Consider the following 24,681-nt stretch of genomic DNA (forward strand, 5'->3'; position numbering starts at 1 on the left):
ATTGGCTTCTTAAACTGAAGGGATTTTTTTTTAAAATCTGCATTACAAATGAGGTTAGCTGATTTGGATTTACTGAGTCTGACTAATTTCCATAGCAAGAACTAAATCATGTATACAAGATTACCTGTCCACATGCTGTACATATGTAGAAGAAAATACAAAAGCCTTATAGACAGAGCCAAAATATCTTTCCGTAACAAGTGCATTGGTGCAACACAGAATTTGGCCTGCACAGTGTAACTAATTTATAATAAATTTAAAGTGCAAGTCTGATAACAGTGAATTTTGAAGGGGAGAGGAATTTATCTTGTCTTTCCTTCTTAACTACCTCCTCTCCTCCTGTTTGCCCCAAAGAGCAGAACTGGGGAGAACGAAAGGCCTTTATGGAAAAGGCCTGTAGAATTTAATAGAAAATAACCTTTCTGTAGGGTTTTTGAACCATCCCATAGAATTTGATAGAGAATTATATCCCTGCTATAGAATTCGATAGGATGGTTTAGAACGTAGTTTCTCAACCTGTGGTGTGTGTACCCCTGGGGGTACGTAAGACACAGGCAGGAAGGGGTACCCGGGGAAAAACAGAGTGAAGAGGAGGTAGATGGCAGCTGCCGACTTCTGGGGAAGCCAGGCAGCATGACCCCACTTCCCATCCGGCCCCAGCTCCCAGATGGGAGGTGTGTGGCAGCCCCCAGCTTCTGGGGGAGGCAGGCAGCAGCCTCCTGCTTCTCGCCAGGTCCCACCTCCCACGTGGGAGCCTGGTGGCAGCTTCCTGCATCTAGCGAACTGGCCTCACAGCTGGGTGGCAGCCACCCACGCCCTGGCTCCAAGCCGAGGGACAGCCTCAAGTGCCCCGGCTTGAAGACAGGCAACAGCCACCTGCCCACATCCATGGGTCCCAGCCAGCGCAGAAGCCTCCTCTGCCGCAGCTTGGATTGGGTGGCAGCCCCCCTCCCTGGCTCAAAGCCCAGTGCCCAGAAAATGTGTCAATTTCACTGCTGTAGTTGAGCAGTGAAATTGACAACTATGACAGCCCCAGATTTCACCAGTTACCCTCTTTTCCTGTCTCTCTCTCTCGCCCTCCTTCCCTGTCTCTCTCTCACCCCTTCCTCCTCTCAAACCTATGGCATAAAATTTGGCGCAGCACTTTATATTCCCCAGCATTGGCATGCTGCTCAAAGCCTCCTAGCTTTGGCCAACATCACCTCTAGCCCAGGTACATACTTGCGTTGTGCACCCCTAGTGTAAAGGTGGTAACCCTACCCACACTAGATCTGACATCTGTCATATCACGGCCTTATACACTCAGCCCTTCTTCCAACATATGGCTCACATTAGTCTGTAAATATAAAATCCTGTGGAAAATTGAGTGTTGGGGTACTTATTAAAATTTTCAGAAGTTAGGGGGTACTTGCTACTTAAAAGGTTGAGAAAGACTGGTTTAGAATACCTGTAGAAAGGAGATGGAGATAATTCTCTATACAGTTCTATAAGATTTCAGACTAATTTCCATAGGACACTTTGATTTCTGTAATATTCTACTGGTTTCACCCCTAGAAGATAGAAGTCTAGAAGATTTTGGTTGTGAGGTCTGCATCAGAGCAGTGTAAGGGGTGGTGTACAATGATTCCACCCCCTGCCTCCATCTATGTAGCAGGATCTCTCTTCCCTAACGTCAGCTCCTCTGCTCTTAGCTTATAGTCCAGCACCAGCTCTCTTACCCAGTGCAGGCTCTCTCGTCCCTCAGCCAGTGCTAGATCTCTCTTCTTCCCTCCACCTTTCAATGGCACCTTTCATGATCTTATGTGAACAGGGCTGGTTGGCTGGTGTGTGGAAGGTCAGGGTATGCAGACTGTACCTTAGTGTTGATGATATTTATACACTACTGCCTTCTACATGTTTCAGAATTTAACAGTTAAAATAAAGTTGGTCATGTGACTAATAACCACCAGTGGGATTTTAAAGAAAAATTCTAAAGTGTTATATATCTACTAAAACACACAAACTTCTCTAATGTAACATTCAGGTTATTTATTAAAACTCTGAGAAGCCAAGAAGTGAAAAGGTTAAATGTGAACACACAACCTGAACTCCTCCCCACCATGCATGTGCATGATTATAATACAGGGTTTAACTGCATGATTACATACTCTAGATAAAGTTTCTTAGGCACTTGTCCTGTAGCCTAAATATGAATAAACCTGCGCATAGGTGCTATGGAAGTAGATGACATACAGCTGCGGTGTATTTTTATGTAGGTGGTATTGAAATGGGCATATTTGTTAAGAGTTGGAAAGATCAAATTAAATATTTTGTTATATCATTCGTATTCGGTACAGGAATGTATACCTATAGGGGTATGTCCTACAGGAAGGCTGGTCCAGTGATTAGCCCACTAGCCAAGAACTTGGGAGATATGGATTCAGTTCCCTGCTCCATCACAGACTGTGTGTGTGATCTTGGGCAAATCAGTTAGCCTCTCTGTGCCTCAATTTCTAATCAGTAAAATGGCAATAATACTGCCTTCCCACACAGGGGTGTGATGAGGATAAATCCATTAAAGATTGTGAAGTGCTGTTAGGTCTACTAATGAAAAGTACTGTATAAGAGTTAAGTATACTATGTTGTCCTAAAATACCTGACAGTGTGCCTTTAAGAACATATTAATGAGTAATATTCCATTAATTCACTCAATGAAACAGAATCACCATATTAAATGTCTGATACATTTTAATTAATCTCTAATCATTTACATTTTTATAGAGCAGCAGCTGAGTCTTCATCATTTTACTAACTGAAAGGCCTTAAACGATATTTTATTGTCTGTTCAGTGATAAGCCTATTTAATTTCTCTATTTTATCTGACTCATGCACTGCTGAAATGGACACTGCGTACAAATGCAGTTCGCTTATTCCTGATGGAAGAGGACAAATAAATTTCTATTGCCAGAGCAATACAGTAGGTAGCTTGGCCATTCTGCATCAAGCTAGCTCTGCTTACTTTCTCTCACACAAAAAAGTGTGGCCACATCAATCCCGTATCAGTACACTGTCACTGACACCCGTGAATTAGGGTTGCAGCAGAAAAACTACCAATGTGCAGGAATAAGAAAGCTGCACTGCCAAGGACTACTTTATCTTAAATCCTATTCTGGTGAGTTTGCTTCTCCTGCCAATGTCTTCCTTCTATCCCCTTGATCTGTAAATTATACTTTGTTTTATGCATCCACTGAATGCAAAATCTGTGAAAGTTGCACTACTTTACCACTTAATGCTTGATATGTAACTTACAATTACTGTTCAACATCACCATGGATGCGGACTTCCATTGGCATTAATACCTACATCAGAGCTGATTGGCCAATTGTTTCCATAATTAACTCTTCAGTCTGTTGAATACTTTTGATCAGTAAAGAACATTACCTGCACCAACTGTTTATTCACTAGGATCATCAGTAATGTCAGTGTTTGCAACCTGACATAGAATAGACTTTTTAAAAGAATATAGAATTTGTGACAGTAGATCCAACCATCGGGTCCTGTTGTCTGGTGAGCTGATCTATGGCTATGATAGGAAAGTGAAATTCCATATAAAGCACCCAATTGTATAGTGCTTGTTTGTGTGTGGTGAGTGAGGTAATTCCTTCAAGAACCCTCCATCAGTTTGGCCCCTCAAACATGGGTGCATTGTACATACTGCCTTGGAACAAATTCTGCCCTGTTTGTGACAGTGCAACACTATTAAAGTCACCATTCTATGCCTATGTCTGTTGTCTTGTGTGGATTCAATGAAGGGTGAAATAGTAGCCCAAAATAGTAGTTCTTGGCATGGTTTTTAGGTTTGTTCTTTATTAGTATTATTCTATTTATATATCTACATCAGGTGCTAACACTGCTGCTTGGAATAGGAGGGCTTTCCTCTTCCCCTCCCCCCATTTTAAAAAGCACTTTACTGATTCTGACAAAAATCAGTCAATGATCACTAGAGCCACATTTAAGATATACATAGAAATCATTATTCAATTACATAAAAGAAACCTTGATGGTGTATGAAAGATAATTATAATAGACTGAACTAACAAAAGAATTTTGCAAATTTGTAAAAATATTTTTAATTAAAAAACCCCAAAACAAATGACAATGACAATCAAATCCAGTCAGATGCCACATTCTGCTCTCTTAATTACACTCATATAGCCCTAATGGACCAAATTTTGCTTGTTTATGTCAGTGTGAATCAAGTGGGATTACTCTGTATTTATGCTGGTGTAATGCAACAGAATCAGACAAATCACTGACTGTATTTCATACTCCAAGTCCAGTTGTCAGTTTAAAACAAATGTAGAAGCTAAAATGGTCATTTACTATGAACCCATTTGTTACGTGGGAGCCATTTAATACCTGCAGAAAATCATTTTTCCTTGCCTCGTTACAGCCCAATAACTCACTAGTTTGTGTGTGTTAAAGTTTTGTGTGCATTAAAACATGGTTAAGGAACACATGGGAAAAAATGCTACTGGTTTTTCTTTGAGGACAAAGCAAACAGTGGAAAGAGCAGTTTATGCTGCAATGCCAAAGAAACCAGGCATGTATTAAACACTCCAATAAAAGGAATGAATAAAACAATGGAGGCAACACAGGAAATAAGTTGTTAATGATTCTACACAAAAATGGGGACAAATATTGCTCATCTTTCTTGACATCATTAGGAGTTGCATGTTAGCAAGGCAAGCAGGTTTTAGCCCCAAAGGTATATTTTATCATAATTGGAAGGGGATACTGTCAGGTTAAAATCCTAGCATTGGTTCTGCTTTCATACTGGTGTAAGTCAGAACTCGTTCTAATGCAGTCAGTGATGTTGCATCAGCATGAAGCTAGTGTGTGTGTCAGAATCAGACCCCATATATTTTTAACCCAAATTACTTTACTGTGTTACTATTAACTTGGATTATTAAATTGCAAGTTTTCACTTATTTGTGCATTGTGTGCAAATATATAAGGTGAATTATCTAAAGACCTCTCCTCTGAAGTTTAGTCTGAAAAAAAGAATAAAAGTCTACTAAAAATATTTTGTAAAATGTATACAATAAAAGACATCATTGTCAACATTTTTACATGGAAATTATTTAAACTGAAAAAGGATACAAGCTTTCAGATAAATCACTCCAAACACTAATATTTTCAGTGGAATGAGAAATGAGGCTCAGAGCCTAATGGATGATGAATAAAGGTCTCTCTCAAAAGATGTTCCGTATGTCAGTAAAGAAAGGCAGAGCTGTCTGATGCAAATTAACCTAGCATTTTCGTTTCAGCTGGAGATGGAAGAAGGTTGCTAGCAGCCTTCCCTAAAATATCTACTGTTATTGGAGGTAGCAGTGATGGGAATATTAACAACCTCCTTCATCCCAGTCTTGAACCAGCAGCAACAGTCAGAAGGAATGAGTTCTCTTCTTTATAGTTCAATCTCTAAAATGTTGGTTTTCCTCAGTAATATTGCTGAAACTGTACAAGCTCACCTGCCTGTTTTCCTGCACTCTCTAATTAGCATTATCTCACAGTTCCTACCAGCCATGCACCAGTAGATATAGCCTTGGGATACATTCTTGTTAGTATATATCTGCAGTTATTTAGGAATATCTCATTGCTTTTTATTCTGATGAAACAAGTGCAAATTATTTTGTTCTGGCAGCCAAATGTAATTCGTCAGATGGAGCTCACATGCCCATACAACTCCAGCAAGTGTTGCCCAGCAGAAGAGAATAGCAACCCAAATCACAAGGACTATCATAAACCTTAACACCTTCCACTCCAAGTGCAAGGTGCATTTATTTGGCCTTGCCTTCTGCAATATAAACACACTGCAACATGTATATTTAAAAAACCTATCTCAACAAAGACACCGCTACAAATGCTTTTCCCCCTAGGGAGAGGATGAAAGCACAAACAACATGTGACCAATGTTAGTCATGTTGCTTAATGCACTTCTGGAAGGCACTCAGATACTATGGTAACGAGTGCAGTATAAAAACCGATATGGAATAGAATAGGATGAGGAGCATAAAAGGATAGGCACAGACTTTAAACTAGGTTTGATGGGCAGGAGACAAAAGCCCATAAGTAAGTCCAAAGCATGGAGACCTGGGTGAAGGGTTGGAATCTGGGGGAAACATGGGAAATCACAGAATGGACAAAGGAAAGACAAGAGGGAATAGAAAGGGGAAATCTAACAAACATCTTATATATTTGTATACTAATGCAAGAAGTATGGGAAATAAGCAGGAAGAACAAGAAATACTAATGAATAACTACACTTGTAACATGACTGGCATCACAGAAACGTGCTGGGATAATTCACATGACTGGAATATTAGCATAGAAAGGTACAGCTTATTCAGGAAGGACAGACGGGAAAAGGAAGGAGGTGCTGTCTTGTATATCAAAGATGTGTACACTTGCACTGAGTTTGAGATAGAAATGGAAAGCAGACCTGTTGAAAGTCTCTGGATAAGGATGAAAGGGGTAAAAAACACGGGAGATGTCACAGCAGGGGGTCTTACCAGGGGTATGTGTACCCCTGGGGGTACACAAAGGTCTTCCGGGGGCACATAAACTAATTTAGATATTTGCCTAGTTTTACAATAGGCTACATAAAAAACACTAGCAAAGTCAGTACAAACTAAAATTTCATAGGCAATGACTTGTTTATACTGCTCTATATGTTATATACTTGCAATGTAAGTACAATATTTATATTCCAATCAATTTATTTTATAATTATATCGTAAAAATGAAAAAGTAAGCAATTTTTCAGTAGCAGTGTGCTGTGACACTTACGTATTTTTAGGTCTGATCTTCTGAGCAAATAATTTTTAAGTGAAGTGAAACTTGGGGTACACAAGATAAATTAGACTACTGAAAGGGGTACAATAGTCCGCAAAGGTTGAGAACCACTTAACCAGGAAGAAGTGGTGGATGAGACTTTTTTTAAACAACTAACAAAATCATCCAAAACACAGGATATAGTGGCGATGAGGGACTTCAACTACCCAGACATCTGTTGGGAAAATAATACAGCAGGGTACATATTATCCAACAAGTTCTTGGAATGTATTAGAGACATCTTTTTATTACAGAAGGTGGAGAAAGCAACTAGGGGAGAGGCTATTCTGGATTTGATTCTGACAATTTGTTGAGACTCTGAAGGTAGAAGGTAGCTTGGGAGAAAGGGATCATGAAATGATGAGTTCATGATTTTAAGGAATTGTAACAGAGAAAACAGAATAAAGACAGTGGACTTGAAGATGGCAAACTTTAGGCAAACTGTGAATTGGTAGATAAAGATCCCATGGGAAGCAAGTCTAAGGGAAAAAATAGTTCAGGAAAGTTGGCAGTCTTTTAAAGAGATATTATGAAGAGCACAAAAACAAACTATACCAATGCATTGGAAAGATAGGAAGTATGGTAAGAAGCCATGCTTGCTTAACAAGGAGCTCTGCAATGACCTGAAACTCAAAAGAGAGTCTTACACATGGAAAGTAGGACAAATTACAAAGGATGAATATAAAAAAAAAACTACAAGCATGTAGGGACAAAATTAGAAAAGCCAAACCACAAAACAAGATTAAACAAGCTAGGTAAATAAAGGGTTACAAGAAAGCATTTGACAAATGCATGAGAAGCAAGAGGAAGACCAGAGAGAGAGCATGCCCACTGAAAGACAGTAACAGTAAATGTAGCAATGGCTGAAATGTTAAATGCCTTTTGAGTTTTTTCAGTTTTAACTAAAAAAGTTAGCAGTGATTGGACGACTAGTATAATGAACATAAATTTAAATGGGATAGGATCTGAGGGGAAAATGGGGACAGAACAAGTTAAGAATTACTTAGCCAAGTTAGATATCCTAAAGTCAGCAGAACCTGATGAAATATCCTAAAATACTTGAGGAACTGGCTGGAGAGATCTCTGAGCCATTAGCAATTATCTTTGAGAACTTATGGAGGATGGACGAGATACCTGAGGACTGGAAAAGGGGCAAATACAGTGCTTATCTATAGAAAGGGGAATAAGGACAACCAAGGGAATTATAGGCGAGTCAGCTTAACTTCAATACCTGGAAGGATAATGGAGCAAATAATCAAATCATAAATATGTAAGCACCTTAAAAGAAAATAAGATAACAAATGACAATGAAGATTGCGTTGTAAAGACAAATCATGTCAAACCAACCTAATATCCTTCTTTGACAGGGTAGCAAGCTTTGTGGATAGGAGGGAAGCCACAGATATCATATCTCAACTTTAGTAATGCTTTTGATATTGTCTTATATGACATTCTCATAAACAAACTCACTCTGTCTGTCTGTATTTATATATAAACATTTCTCAACAACCAGTCCGTGGACTGGTGCCGGTCCCCGAGATCTCCCTGACAGTTTAGAAGGCAGCAAGCTGATCCCTGTTATCAAAAAGGTTGAGAAACATTGGCTTAGACATATCTACTCTAAGATGGGTGCACTCAGAGAGTAGTTATCAATGGTTCACAATTCAGCTGAAAGGTTATATCAAGTAGGGTCCCGCAAGGGTTCTGTCCTGGGTCTCAATCTATTCAGTATCTTCATAAATGATTTGTATAATGGCATAGAGAGTACACTTATAAAATTTGCAGATGATACCAAGCTGGGAGGGGTTGCAAGTGCTTTGGAGGACAGGATTAGAAATCAAAATGATTTTGACAAACTGGAGAAATGGTCTGAAATAAATAGGTGAAATTCAATAAGGACAAATACAAAATGCTTCATTTGGGAAGGAATAACCAGTTGCACAAATACAAAATGGGAAATGACTGCCTAGGAGAAGCATTTCAGAAAAAGATATGGGGGTTATAGTGGATCACAAACTAAATATGGGTCAACACTCTAATACCATTGCAAGAAAAGCAAGCAACATTCTGGGATGAATTAGCAGGAGTGTTGTAAGCAAGACACAAGAAGTAATTCTTCCACTCTGTTTAGCACTGATAAGGCCTCAACTGGAGTACTGTGTGTCCAGTTCTAGGCACCATGCTCCAGGAAAGATGTGGGCAAGCTGGAGAAAGTCCAGAGGAGAGCAACAAAAATGATGTAAGGTCTAGAAAACATGACCTACGAGGGAAGATTGAAAAAAATGGGTTTGTTTAGTCTGGAGAAGAGAAGACTGAGAGGGGACATAAGAACAATCTTCAAGAACATAGAAGGTTGTTACAAAGACAGGGTGATAAATTGTTCTCCTTAACCACTGAGGACAGGACAAGGGATAATGGACTTAAATTGCAGCAAGGAAGATTTTGGTTAGACGTTAGTAAAAATTTCCTGACACTCAGGGCAGTTAAGCATTGGCACAAATTACCAATTACTAGGAAGGTAGTAGAATCTCTGTAACTGGAGGATTTAAGAAGAAGTTAGAGACACACCAGTCAGGAATGGTCTAGAGCAGTGTTTCTAAATTGGTGTTCCGCGGAACCCCAGGGTTCCGCGAGATGAATTTCAGGGTTCCACGAAAAATTGAAACCGCGCCACCGAAAGCTGCTGAAATCGCACCGCCGAAAACAGCTGACAGCGCGTGCCGTCGAAAACAGCTGATACCGCGCCGCTGGAAAGGGGAAGATGTCCCGGATTTTTCAGTGGAGGATATCACATGGCCCCGCAGAAGTTAAAAAGGGTTCCGCAGCCAAATTTAATTGAGAACTGGTCTAGATAATACTTAGTCCTGCCTCTGTGCAGGGGACTGAGCAAGATGAGCTATCAAGGTCTCTTCCAGTCCCTCATTTCTATGATTTCTGTGAAATTGCCATAAAAGTGGCTAACCTAATCCAGCTTCCTGCTGCTGTCAGAAGATGTTTGGGAGGAAGATGCAAGAAACCCTATCGTCACCATTGATGTGAGAACCTGTCCTCAGGGAAAGCTTCCTCCTAAATCCTCTAGGTAGAGGTTGACTTGTGCCCTGATGCATTAGAGATTTTATCCCTTCAAAAGCTGCTTATTTTTTGGCACTTGTTTTAACAGCTCTGGATAATCTAGTTATCCATATAAATGTCTGTTAAAAATGTAGTTAGCCATTGTGATAGGTTAACTTTCTAAAATGATCATGTGGGAAACCTATCCATGCCTTCTAGGAGTCTCAGGCCCTGAAGCCACAAATATGTGACAGTTCACATACGCTCTCTTTGGATGACTGACCAAAGATGAGCATATGTTGTGATTGGGATTCAAGTGAGTCAGAATGAAGCAGACAGAAAGTCAATCTTAAAACTACAAATGCCATAGTCATCAGTTAAGTGCATACTAGATAGTCCTCAAACCAAGTTATGCTCTTTGTTATACTGGAGCAATCCAGAAGAATTGGAGCTGAAAGGAGAATATGGCTCCTAGTAGATCCGTTTATTTCTTCATTAGATTCATTTTTTTTAACAGATGCATGTTTCTAAGAAGGATTTTATTGCAATGAGTTTTACATGTGTAATTATGCTAATTAGTCTGATCATAAACGAAGGCAAAGCAGAGCCTTTTGATTCATTATATTCAAGAAGAGGGCATAAATTCATTTATCAGACACATCCTTTTATCAAATTTTCCATTAAGCGTTCTTTTTAGTATGCAGATAGAATCAAACTGTTCTTTTTATAGGTTTATTGTTAACTCAGTTAATCATTGTAGTGAAGTTGACCACCCTGTCACAACCTGAACAGACAGTCTTCCCCGTCTTACTGTACATCATCATGAATTTTTAAAGGGTGACACCTGGCATAGAGAAAACCCAGCCTCTTTCTACAGTCAGACTCCTGTTGATTCTATGCAAGCAGCTGCAAAGGTACGCATAGTGGAGAACTCCTAAGCACAGAGACTAGGCCTCCCTAAATATCTGACTGGTACCACACCTAGCACAACTGGATCTCAATCCTAATTGGGGCCCCTGGACATAATACATATAAATCTTAAACAAACAATAGAGTCACAGTGTGATGCAAAATGTTAGTAGTTTTAAGTTTGTTTTAAGGATGTGCAGCCTTTAAGATCTTTTTTTGCCTCTAGTTTTGGTTAAAACAACAATACGTGTTTAAAGAATGTGATTGGCTTTTATTTTCTGGTATCTTCCTCCCCCCCCAACACCCCTTTAGATTAAAAAAAAATTATTTCACAAGAAAGTTCCAGCCATGGGAGTTTCATATCTCTATTGGGTCACTTTATTTTACCTACAGTAAGGCTCTAGGTACACAATATTCATTTACCCAGAGGGGTCTGGAAGGTGACAGTCTCCTTTGAATCCCTTGTGGTAGGGTATACAAACCGCCACAGTGGAGAAAAGGGGTAAAGAAGCATCTCTGGGCCCAGGCAGCCCTGCACCTTTGAAGCCTACACAGGCTGGAGGTGGAATTTTAAAAGGGAAGCAGAGCAGCTCAGAAGGAAGCAAGCAGTGGAAGGGCGTGGATCTTTGCTCTGAGCTCTGGAAAGTACTGTCGGGCACTCTTGTTGCCTGAGACCTGGCAATACAGAGCTGATAAAGCCTGCAAAGGAGAGAATGGTGACTGACTGTGAAAGTCAGAAACCTTATTTGTGGTTCTTTAATTTACTGTAGGGGAGGAAAGGAGACTTGGGTAGAAAGGGATCCTGGGCGGCAGCTGCTTAGCCCCCAAGGTGCAGAATTTAGCTGGCCACCAGTTGGCCCTGGACTGGAGCGTGGTGGAAAAAGTGGGCATGGCCTCCCCTACCAACTCCCACAAATGGGACAATAATAGGAGCCTTTACCTCGGTAGAGAATCCAGCTGGGAAAGACCCCGTATGTTCAAGGGTCCACACCCCCGAGCTAAGATGAAAGCCTTGAAGCCTGTGATGGCACTGAAAAAGTTCTCTGTGATTGGACTTTTTTCCTGGTATATGCTGAACAGGCTGGACTGGAATGTGTGACCCAGCTGGAGGGCTGAGCCACAAAAGAAGGGACAGACCCTCACAAGATAGCACTATAACTGAAAAGGGGGTGGGGGAGCAACCTGCCCCATCCCTGCCTGACCACTAGGCAGCCCCGGTGGTGTGCCCCCCTTTACACCTCTATTGAAGTAACCATTGGCTAATGAGCAATGTCACAAATGGTTAAAATGATCATCTCTTTCACAAAGGGACAAGTACACTTTCCAGTGACATAGCACGGAGAACTGTTGAAGGATCCACTACAAAGGCATTAGTTCTCCCAAAAGAGCCATTTTCAGTTCCAGAACCCGAAAAAATGTTTGGTGACTCACCAAGACTCGAAATACATAAATCACTTCAGCCATGGAAAACACAGTATCAGCCTGATCCAACTGCCATTGAAATTAATGGGAAGATGCCCACTGATTTCAGTGAGACTTGAATGGGGTTTAGTATGTGGTATATCTTTGGTAAACGGGATAAACTCAAGGGCTAAATTCGACTTAGGCCAAATTCTACCCTCAGTTATGACCTCATTAGATGTCAGCATCCTCTTTAGAACCTTTCTGGCTTCCTTTGCACAAGAGGACTGTATTTGACTAACTGTGTGAACCTCTAATTTAGATCTCCTCCCCATCTGACTGGCAGAGAAAAAGATATAAGCCAGATTTATGGGCTGTCTAGCTGGATCTACATGCAGTTCTGTCTTGTCACGTTCACACCAAATAATGGTTGTACTTGTTGGTGTGCCTTTCTGACTGGCACTGCTACTTTTCCTGATGATGGACGCAAGGCAGCTGGTTCTCCTTCCTGTTAGCAATGTTTTTGAAGCTGCATCAGTAGTTGCCCATCTATTTGCAGAACCATACACATGACCCTGTGCCTTGTGTAAACATGGTTCTATACAGTAATTGGCCCTAGATGCTGATTCCACCTCCCTCCATATCTGGCTTCAATGTAGACACTACTCCAAGTTCTGGGGCTGGATCATGTCTCTCCAGCCAAGGGAGTTTGCTGCTGCCTGAGTCCCCCTGCCGTCTATCTCCTTTAACTTGTCCTACTCACTGCTGCTTCTGGTGAATGATCACTCATTTGTATTGAGATAGTTTGTTTGAAAATCACTGATTTTCTCACTGTCCTGTTTATGGCCTTTCTGCCTGGATTATTCAAACTCCCAAACCCAGGAAGTCAGAATATATCAGGTAGCTGGGGGAGCGGTCCCAGTGCCAATATAGTCATTTGCATGTTTATATGCTTACTTGCACATGCATATCCACAATAAGCCCTTCCCCTCTCCCCCCCCAAAAAAAAATGTAGGTGAAAAAAAAGGCAGTCACCTAAATTTAGGGTGACCAGATGTCCTGATTTTATAGAGACAGTCCTGATATTTGGGGTTTTGTCTTATATAGGTGCCTATTGCATACACACACACACCCATTCCCTGTCCCGATTTTTTACACTTGCTATCTGGTCACCCTACCTACATTGTTCATGGGAAAAACAAACAAAAAAAGGTACAAGTATATAGTCAGTCATCAGTCAGATTTAGCAAACATGTTTGTGAGTATATTTACCTTCTCTTCGCTTTCGTCTAAGTAAACACTGATTATCAAATATTCTGGCATTCTAGAAAATTAAGTCCACACTCATACTGGTTGAAAAGGAGTCCTTCTGTAGAAGGACTATTCCCTTGAAAACTTTCCCTTCTAATTATCTTAAATCCAGCTGCTTCACCACTGTTTCCACAATGAAAGGAGAGATGAAGCTTTTATTTCCCCAGGGACAGAGACATTATCTGCAATTTCCTGCTATCAACTGTCACTGAGAAGGGGAAAAATATTGTTATCATTTCTCCTTACGTTGAGACTGTGCTGATGTACAACTACTGTAGGCAATACTAAATTTATTAAATATGCTAATCTACAGTGTTATTTATATTCGCTTTAAGCAGATCATTTAAAAATCAAATACCAGTGATGCATCAACACCACGTCTTGAAATAGAAGAGCATTAATTGATTTAGAACTAATAAAGAACTCTTAAACCTCAATTATATCTTGACATAATCTTATTTTCAAAATACATTTTATATTAAGAGAGGGAAAAACATCCCACTTGTAAAAAAATATCAGGTAACTATTACATCTGGAATTAGGAATTCAGTCATCACATCAGAGAACAAAAACAAAATCCCCCTTCTCACCAATTTTAATCCTCATGGGATCCCAGTAAAGCCAATAAATTTGCCTGAATAAACATTTGAAGGCTGGGCCTTATGGACTGTATTAATGAACATACATGATGCTTTTCTTACAGGATCAAATCCAATTTACATACACCAAGAAAGAAGTCAGGATTTACTGGCTTCGAATTTATTTTTTCTCTACATAGAGAATGTAGGGCATCCTAACTGTTAAATAATTCTCAAATCCTTGGATGTTTTCATTTGTAGTTATTTTTTCCTGTTATTAAGATTTCCCATGCTCCATTCAGCAACCCATGAACTTTCCTCGGAGCTACTCTTGCTTCCCTTTAAATCAGAGGCAAAACTCCCATTGACATAAAATAAATTATACTGACACCTACTGCAGTTGACACCAAAACATGATTGATCAAAACACAAAAGGTTTCCCCTCAATGGAAACCCCAATATTAATATCATTAGCAGATCTCTGACACTGTATCTTTTGTGGTTCTCCCTTGTTTTTCACATTCTTCATTAATATATGTTAATATGTTATTTGTATTTAGCTAACATTTGGCTGTCTGATTAAATTCAGAGATGGTATCTTTCAAAGCAAATCTAAACTAAGTAGCTGCTGTTGGAGAAAATACATATGATTATGTGGGGCCAATTGAAAATATGTAGGCTTCAATGAGATCAGCTTAAATTTGAGGTATAGGTAGTGTTTGCAATTTATAAAAGTCCAACTCTGAAGTCTAATTTGATTTTGCAGACCCATAAGCAAGGTATGTTAAAGTGGGTCAAATAGTGACTATTCCTGAAATACAGGAATAATCACAAGTTATACAATTAACAGTCAAATCCTATCCAAATGATTTTTAGTAGAGGCTGATAATATACCAGACTCATCATTAAATGCCATTTTATTCTGAAAGGTGAATCAGCTAATGTTTGTTGTCTCTGTTACTCCCATTTTTAATTTGATCAGTTTAAAAATAAATAGATGTTTTCTTTCTAACACCCAGATCTGAGAGGCGATTTGGATTCTTTCCATTTCATGCAAAGACAAAGCAAAGAGAGATGTAGGCAGGTATTAATGTAAACATCAATTGTATTTGTTCCAGAGTTCAGGTGCATGCCACAAATAGATTCATAGCTACTAAAGCAGCGCAAAACATGAGGAGTAAAGTTGGTCAAAATATTTTAAGAAAAAAAAGTTAAGGGGTAAATACCCTTTTTAGAAGTGACCTTATTTCCTTTTTTCAGATGAAAACTGAAAATGTTTGTGTGTGTGTTTGTATATCACAAACACACAGGAAATATTTTGGCTCAGACCGATAAATATTATTAAATCCAACATTGTCACACTTAAGGTTTTTACTCCTGTGTGCGCTAATGGGGACTTGCTGGAGTAGATAATTGTGGCAGTGTTTTAGCATTTTGACTAGCGTTTTGAAATACCTCATCTGATACAGAGCCCTAGTCATCATGACTAACACTAATTTAGTTTGTTTTTGTTCTGCTTGTTTTTTGAGGAATGTTTGATGTACTGTGTAATGTTACTGCTGCTGTATCCCAGCTGACTGTCAGAGCTGTTTAGCTTTTACCTTCACACCATCTCTAGTCTGCCTGGGAATGCACTGATCATCATGTCAAACCAGGCAAACAATTATTACTGATTTGGGCCTGTTTTATAACAATGCAAATTGGAGCACGCAGTACGCAGATTAACCATTTTAAAGTCATTTGAGAAAATAGAGAACGTCTTAAACTTGCAGCACAGAACTCAAAAGTACTGTAATCAGATGGTTCCCCATTATGTCTCTTAAGTAGTTGTTTCTCAACTGGGTTTGAACTGCTTGACTCAGACTTTAATCAATGCTAGACTCTACTGTGCTTATAAATGTGAGTTCGATTCTGTAAGGTGCTGAGTGGCTCCTGCCAGGTACTAAGCATCACCAAGTGAAAGCCGAGAAACTCAGCACTGTAGAGGAGGTGCTCAGTACCTTGAAGGACTGGGTCCTAACGTAGGGCCCGATTCTAGTCTTCGTTAGTCTGATGTAAAACTGGAGTATCTCCAGCAATGCACTGAGTAAATTTATGCCATTATGTAAATTAGATCAACATTTTATTTTTACTAATAGTTACTTCACTGCTTAATAATAAAGCATTACAGGCCTGATGAAAAGGTATTGATTTGATATAAGATTTCATGCAGTTGTGGCACAGACTCAGATGTACAGAAGGCATCTGTGGAAGCCCTACAATCTGAGAGCAGGGCGTGGCACAAAGTTTTGCAAGTTTAGTATTCCTAAAATATTACACTAAAACACTAGTAACTCCTTTTCCCCTGTGCCCTGCACCCACCTGAAGATTTGGTTAATGAGCTATAACCAGCATAATACCTAATATGCATTCTGTGTATTGAGGGGGCACACTGTGTATTATCGGATACTCTTAGTCCATTTTAAGGTGATGCCTAGGTTCCTGCTTACAAAACAATAAGGCACATAAAGTTCATTCAGATATTAATGGAGCTTCTCAAGGCTCTTTAACAAAGATCCCAGTTCTCTAGTAGTTATAGTAAAGATGAAACATGGTCACAAGGCCAGCATATTACAAAACCAAGATCATATCTACTATGGGTTGACTCTAACCCTGAGAATCCAATCAGTTTTGGCTTTTGAAACACAAAGATCAATGCTGGCTGCATCACACAGACATCTTCAGGTTCGTAATAATGACAGCAATCCTGGGGCTTAGAAACAAGTTCGGCAGAGCTCAATAGCTACTTGTAAAAACACCTCTTCTTGCTAAATAGAATTCCCTCTGAAATTGTATAGAAGCTGTCATAGCCTTCAGTGGTGATTAGTGAAATCTTAAAGAGCATTTAGCTATTTTAAAGTCAATCTATAACTGGGCTGCCTGTGACATTTCAAAGTTAGACTTAACTCTCTTCATCTAATGCATTTGAAATGCAGTAAGGATAAAGCTACTACATAGCTCCAGTGCCTATTTTTAGTAAATTCACTTAATGTTTGTGAAAGATCCTAGATTATCACCCAAGGAATCCTCTTTCCACCGGACAGCAAGAAAAATATAGGCTGAACCATAATGCCCTGCCATTGTACTTCAGTATTGTTCAGCAACTCTAGGGCTGAGAAGGTAGTTCAGTCAGACTGCCCATTCAGCCCCTGCCTCTCTGCTGAGGTTGCTAGAGTGCCAGTTGTGATAGTACTTTTTTTATGTGGATGCCTGTCCACTAGGAAATGAACTGAAATCTCCAGCTCATTTCACTTAGGATGTTGAATGGGATAGACAACATTCTTGCTACAGAAGATGGAGACGGTCTAATGAATTGACAGTGCACTTCCTCTCTCTCGATCACCACATAGATAGCTCCTTCCTTTCCCAAAGTTTTCACAATACACCCGTGTTATCTCCCCGCTACCCCCATCTCTCTCTGCAACAAGACAGTAACCGTTACTGAGATAAGGAAAGCTAAGAGAATAGGATTAGGACTACTTATATTTTTAAATGAACCCTCATCGTTTTCTTTTAATCTTAAGAGCTCATAGTATTCCCTATGAAGTAGTTAACTATGTAGGTAACTAGATGGGGAGACTGAGGCAGAGGGGTTCACTGACTAGTCCAAGGCCGCAGGGGTAGCCTGTGTCAGAATCTGGCTTCTAGTCCTGTCCTGAAACCATTGGACAACATTTCTCTCTCACCTGTTTTTTTACATCTAGAATGTAATTCTTTCAAGAAAGTTGCTCTTGAGCTGTTCCTCAGATGTTTAATAATGTTACCCTGGAATTCAAGACAGAAGAAGTGTCTAGAAGTGTAAACTGGAAGAGTTTAGTTCTGAGAAGGGCATTGCTTTGTAATGCGAACAAGTTAGCTGCAAAACTCTATCCATCCCTTAATTATTCCATGAGAATTAAACGGAGAGAGAAAATGCCTTTGCAGACATTCCTGGTATTATTCTGAAAACTGAGCTGTCAGTCTAAACAGACTATGAAGTAAAGAGTCAGGCTTGTAAACATCTAATCATCTCATGACGCACTTCATCTTGTGGGATTCATTTACCCTTTATCACTTCTGATGAATACAGTACTGTCTCTGTCTTCAACCTGTTGGTAGTTTACCATTGTAACTGACCTTTGTTCTATTATCTTGCAGGAATATCTTCCAAACCCCCAGAAATCATGTCAGTAGGATCACATTCATTCTCCCCTGGTGGTCCCAATGGGATTATTAGAAGTCAATCCTTTGCTGGCTTCAGCGGTCTTCAAGAAAGACGATCCAGGCAAGTACCATCTTTTTGGGGGGAAACTTCCAGCTCAAGACCTGAAACTTGCTTTGGAGACTGGAAGGGTTTTGGTTTCTGTCCTCGGAGTTGAATCTGTGTGCTGTAAGTCAGAATGTCTGTTTATTCTCCATGCAACTCAGCTTTCTTGCATGGAGAATAAAGAATGAAGACACCCTGTCTCTTCAATGCCAGGAATCTATTGGGCTTTATTTTTAATATAGGCTCTGACCTCAGTCTCAGAGGAATTTTGCTGGCATCTCAGAGCTTGGATTTTAGTCCATTAAATTATACAGTTGTGATTTTTTTCAACATGTAAAATGTCCAGAAGTGTCTGAATCCCAACTCCCTCCCTAGGCTTCAGAGCCCTAGCTACAACTTCAAAATGCTGTCTACACATCTTTTTAGAGTGCTAGTACGAGACCCACTAGCTTAGCCTACTCTGTTGACCCAGGCTGGGAAGTTCACTTCCACAGGCTGTGCAGATGTAAGTTATTATTAACTAGATTACATTCTGCTATTTTTTTCAGCTTTCCGTGAAACAGGGAACAACAAGAGTCAAGAATTCAGTGGGAATTTTCAGAAGCCGTATGAGAGTGTGTAATTCCTAGAAACAGAGTAAAATTATCACTTCTTTGCAGTGCAGTAGTTCTTAGAGCAGGGGTGGCCAATTATTATTATTATTTTTTTTGTCAAGGTCCAAATTTCTTGGTCAAGGTATAGTCAAGGTCCAGGCTCTAGAGAAAATAATTTTAAAGCATAATAATAATAATGATGATAAAGAGATTTTTGGGGTTCATGCAAAAGCATCTGGCAGTCCGGATTTGACGCATGGATTTCTGCCTGTTGACTATCCCTGGCGGTGACTGAGATCAGAGCACCAGCGTGCGGTGCACTGTATGAACATGGAGACAGCGGTGTTCAGTAGCATATAGGTTTTGTATGATTAAAAATTGCCTTTGTTCTCAGCACTTGGGTGTCGTGTAGGCCTCTTGCTGTAGTTCCTTAGCAGTGATTGATGGGACAGACACGGGATAAGACGGCTAGAGCTGTGGGACATGGCCAAGCCTAAGGCATAAGCTATTGTTTGCCAGACAGACACTCCTGTCTCAGCAATTGGCACATCACATGCTGATAGCCTCAGCACAAGTACTGCTCAATACAGCTGAGACCTATTAACCTGTAAACAAACAGTCCTCCAACAGGCACTCACATAAGAAGATTACTTTCAGCCAAAAGAGATAACATCAGGCAACACTCCTTTGAGATCCTTGTGATTTATAAGTGTATTCCTTTCATGTTCATTTTGCAGGTGTAACTCCTTTGTTGAAAATTCCTCTGCACTTAAGAAGCCCCAAGCAAAGGTGAAGAAAATGCACAATATGGGACATAAAAACAGCACCACCTCCAAAGAACCCCAGCCTGAAAGGATGGAAGAGGTCTACAGGGCCTTAAAGAATGGATTGGAGTAAGAGATTTTATCACTGGATGACTGAAGCTTCTTTTTACCGCTTTAGAGTCGAAAGCAATGTGCCATGGGAGTGGGGAGCCTCAGTCATGTTAGGGTAAATCAGACTGCTGACTTCTGCTCTCCTGTGTTAACCCGCTTGTACATAGGAAGCAAACACACTGGATGAAATCCTGGCTCTGTTAAAGTCAGTGGCATGATTCCATTCATTTCAATAGGGCCAGGATTTCATTCCTAGACTGTAGCTCAAATCTGCCTCTCGTCACATGGGAAACATGATACAAGATAACCTCATAGAATCTAGTAATGTCCTTGTTGGATAGGTACAAGGACAGTGATTGGAAAGAGGCAGCCCACAAACTAAACAGCTTCTAAGTTCACTCAAAACCCAGTTGTTCAATATACTTGAAAACCTTAACCTGTTACTCAAGAGCTAAAGAAATGCTCCTATGTTGCCTGTTTACTTGGTGTGGGGCATGAGGGTTGCACATGCAAAAGACTAGGGAGATAGGGAGGGCTTTTACGACAATCAGGTCAGTATAAACATGTTGTACTTGTTTACACCATTATGTGGTGAGAATAGCTATTTGTTACACAAATATGCCTTTCACAGAGGTCAGCAATCAGCACCATTATGTACTGAAATGTAGCAGAGTTTATGATTCCCTTTCTGGTTTATCTTTACAGCGAGTATCTGGAAGTTCACCAGACAGAGCTGGATAAGTTAACCACTCAGTTAAAAGACATGAAAAGAAATTCACGGCTGGTATGTGTTATCCCATGATTCAGATGATTAAAGTGTTCTATACCACTTGCATAGATCAAGGGTAACCTTTTCCAGGTACCAGAGGAAAAGGGGGGGACAAGGGAGTTTTAAAGAAAAGCAGTTTTTACTTCAGCTGTAGGGATCTTGTTCTGTATTTCAGCTATTAAAACATAATAGGGCACTGTGGGAGTGTACTGTTCAATGGTATGACATGCAAATTAATCATAATCTCCCTTTCTTTATTGCAGGGGGTGCTGTATGATCTAGACAAGGTATGTTACTCTCTGGGACAGTAGTGCTGCAAAGAAAACATTAAAAATTGAGTGATCTGGAGACAGCTGGCACAAAGAGCTTCTCAGAGCCTGATTCTCTAATCTGACACCCCCCACTGATGAGGGGAGGCAGGCAGGACTTGCCACTGACTTCAGTGGGAGTGGGATCAAGTCCTGAGGGGTCAGAAATGCACATAGTGCGTTCGGCAAGAACCCTTTTCTTGCACATTAAAGAAGAGTAACCCCCAAATTAGACTCCAGAGAAACATACAAAGAAAGTCAGTGGAGAACTACCACTGATAGCTACTGCCTCAGCTCCAGCCAGTGCTTGCTTTACAAACATATGTCTGCCATTTCTCCATCTTGCAATAGAGGCCAAATTTAGTGCTAGGGCACTTCAGTGGAGTTGTGCCCTCTATACCAGTGGTCTACTAAGTCTACAAAGTATCTGTAGTTTGTACACTGACTACAGATCCTGCAAAAAGCAAAGGCCATCCCTCTTTTGAGGAGAGCTGGTTGAAAAATGGCAATTGTTCTTCACAGGGAAAATTTTTTTTAAAATGCCCCCAAAACTTTAGTAAAAATGAAGAAAAGTGTAAAAACAAAATAAAAAAAACAACTTTTGGTAACATTTTGAAAACCAAAAACTGATTTCTCCCCCCCCCCCCCCCCCCCCCCCCCGAAAACCAACAAATCTTAACTGTAAAATTTTCATTTTTATTGAAAAATACTTTTTTTTTTAAATGAAAAATTTTCTATAAAAGTGTGTGTTTTGGTCAGAGCCATTTTTTAACAAAATAGATTGGGATGGAAAAAATTCAACCAGCTCTACTTTTGAGTGGAAGACTAATTGCATTAAAATAAAGCACCTGATTCATGGACAAAAACCTCTCCAGAACAGATGAAAGCTTCACAGTTTGGAGAAAAAAAGTTTCTTTGAAGATCACAATGGCTTGAGATAGGAAAACCAGCAAAAGAGAGTATTTCTGCAAGGAATCTATACAATCAACTGAGCTATCAGAAAAAACTCATTCCTTTTATTTATTTATTTATTTGCAGCAAATCAAAGTGATTGAAAGATATATGAGAAGGTTGGAGTTCCACATTAGTAAGGTAATGAACAATCCTACCATGTTTCTTCTACATCTGCTTTTATGTTAAGAAAACTAAACCATTGCCTAGCATGTGATAGCTCCACTCCAGAGGGACCTACTCAGCACAGCCTTTCCCAAATGCAGTTAAAGTGCTGCAATTACTGCTAAGACAGAAACAAAAAGGGTTTTAAAAAGCTTTAAAACCTCTGAGGTTCATCAGTTCTACATGCACACTAAAGACCCCCACTGACAATGGGTACAGAGGAAATGCAGGGTGAAGCCCTTGATGGGAAAGCTAAGATCTCATAAGTTTACTTTAAAGGTACAGGTAAAGGGACACTTGCACCTGCAAGAAGTTTAAGTTCACAATTTGATCTACTGCATATTAAAAGTCTCACACTACACTGGGAGTGTCTTCTGGATTTTAACTGTAGGGCCTTATCTGTCATTGCTAACACTAGTTTTTACATCCATTTTTACACCCACTGGGCCAAATTCTGCTCCGTTACACCAGCATATAGTTGGAATAACTCCATCTAAGTCAGTTAGTATACTCTGGATTTATTCCAGTGTACCTTAGATCAGAATCAAACCCACAGTATATTTTCTTTTAGACATCAATAGTTCTGCTAATTAACATTTTTCCCAACTTGACAAAATGATGTATTTATATGATGGATGAATTGTCAACTGAGAGATTCATTTAAAAACCACACACACTGCTTGATATATGCAAGAGTGACCAGGCATACAAAAAACACTTTAATTTCATTATTCTCATAATCGTGCAGCTCAAAGAAAATCTTTAAGAAATAGGTTGAAATTTTCTCTCCAAACAATACATTTCCTTGCTGATAACCTGCATGGCAAAATTATAGCCTACAGCACATTTTCTATCTAAATCCCTCCTACTCCATCTCCATCTCCATCCTGCTCAGAGCTACAGGTTTTTGTGTTTATAATAGGAATGAAAAGAGATCCTAAACATAAGAGGACCTAATAAGCACAACTCTACTTGCTCAGTATGGTATTCACTGCTCTATAACCCATGGTGACAAATAAACAGACCATTGTGTAAGAGAGTTTTATAACATCAGATCTAAGGCAACTATTTAGGAAAATAAACTGTTTTGCGTTTTAAAATGGATAGAAGCAGAAGAATCTTTCAGACCCAGGATAAATTGTGCTGTCTTCTGACAACAGCATTTCCTATCAGTGCTAAGTACTGTTGTCATTCTATACAGGAAACAAAGCATGGAAAACAGGAAGTGTAGTAACAGGTGGCAGATTTTTACAGTGGCAGATGAATTCATTTTAACCATGCTTAAACGTGCAGACACAGAGTCTGAGCACAGGGTTGGGCCCCACCCCAGATTACAGAAGTAAATATCAAGAGCCAACTATTTATAACAGTTCTTTAGAATGGAGCGTGCAGGGTTGCTAGCTGGAAAGATTAGGTGTGGTGGGCTTGCATTTCAGATAAGCTTGGTTTGTAATTCTGAAGTGTTAATAAGATTACCTTTTCTTCCATTAATCTTTGTTGAAGCATTCCAATTGTAAACTGCCTCCTATTTTAGTTACAAGTCCCTCAGATAAATTACATCAGCCATTCTGAATCCAAACCAGCCTTGTTAGTCTGATTTTTTACACTTTATTGAAACTGTGATGGAGGAGGCTCAGAAGGGATGTACTCAATCACATTCCCTTTCCCCGTTCAAATGGGAAACAGGCAACAGTATTTGTGTTAGAGATAGAGCTGAATGGGAAAATTTGATTTAGAATCTGAACATTCCCAAAGTTTGGGGATCAGAGGTTTTGGTTCAGGTTTATTTCTAATGTAGATTTTAAAAATGTCCTGGTGCAGGTAGTATATGAAATCAGGCTAACACCAGTTTTAATAGTGGCAAGTTCTATTGTGAAAGATCCATGACTGAGCAGCATGAGGATGCAGTGCATGACCAGCTAGAAAAAAGTGATGGGTTACATAAAAACTGAATCTTGTCCGCTGTTAGCAAGAACAGTGAAAAGAACTAATGTGCCAACCTCCTCTGATTTTCTTCGGGTGACTCTAAAACTACGACTCTTAAAATAACTTTTGCTAATGAAACCACCAGATTCCTCTCCAGCAGCTGGCTGCTGCTGAATGCATCATCCAAACAAGTGGCAGTCACCCTGCTGCGAGCCCCCAGCAAATAACTCCACTATAATAAATGTGCACATGAAGGACAAGGTTTTAAAAGAGAAATACAGTTGGGGTGTTGGATAAGTGAAGGAATTATTAATAGTAAATAGAGCTTTTTTTCTTCTAAGCTATGATCTAAAACTGGCTGGCCCACATTGGTAGATAACTAGGACCAAGATTTCCAAAAGTGATTAGAGAGTTTTGGGTGTCCAATGTGAGACACTTTAAACGGGCTTGATTTTCAGAGGGTGGGGCGATAGCACCCAAAACTACTCATTACTTTTGAAAATCTTAGCCCAAGTTGTTACTTGGGTGTTGTTAATGGATGTTTAGTGGTCTATGAGTTAAAGGCCTCTCACAGTTTCAGGGTAACTGTACCTGTATTTCCACCCCCTCTCCCCTATGGCCCACTCCAGGAGTTCCTAATGAGACTTCAAGTCTCCTGCCATCAGCTGTCTCTGGGTAAGGAC

At 39.8% G+C, this 24,681-nt stretch overlaps 1 protein-coding gene across 2 annotated transcripts in view; it reads left to right on the forward strand.

Annotated features, from left to right (window-relative positions):
• RIPOR2 (RHO family interacting cell polarization regulator 2) overlaps window positions 1-24,681 on the forward strand; it is a 91,027-nt gene that overhangs the window by 28,496 nt on the left and 37,850 nt on the right. For both annotated transcript variants that reach the window (XM_067537571.1, XM_067537572.1), the window contains exons 2-6: window positions 18,303-18,429; window positions 19,742-19,897; window positions 20,585-20,663; window positions 20,912-20,935; window positions 21,995-22,048. In XM_067537571.1, coding sequence (XP_067393672.1) covers window positions 18,303-18,429; window positions 19,742-19,897; window positions 20,585-20,663; window positions 20,912-20,935; window positions 21,995-22,048 — 440 coding nt within the window. The remainder of the gene's footprint in view (window positions 1-18,302; window positions 18,430-19,741; window positions 19,898-20,584; window positions 20,664-20,911; window positions 20,936-21,994; window positions 22,049-24,681) is intronic.

The sequence above is a fragment of the Emydura macquarii genome, unplaced genomic scaffold, assembly GCF_026122565.2.
Source record: "Emydura macquarii macquarii isolate MOO-44397 ecotype Brisbane River unplaced genomic scaffold, CSIRO-AGI_Emac_v2 contig_431, whole genome shotgun sequence".
Taxonomy (NCBI): Eukaryota; Metazoa; Chordata; order Testudines; family Chelidae; genus Emydura; species Emydura macquarii.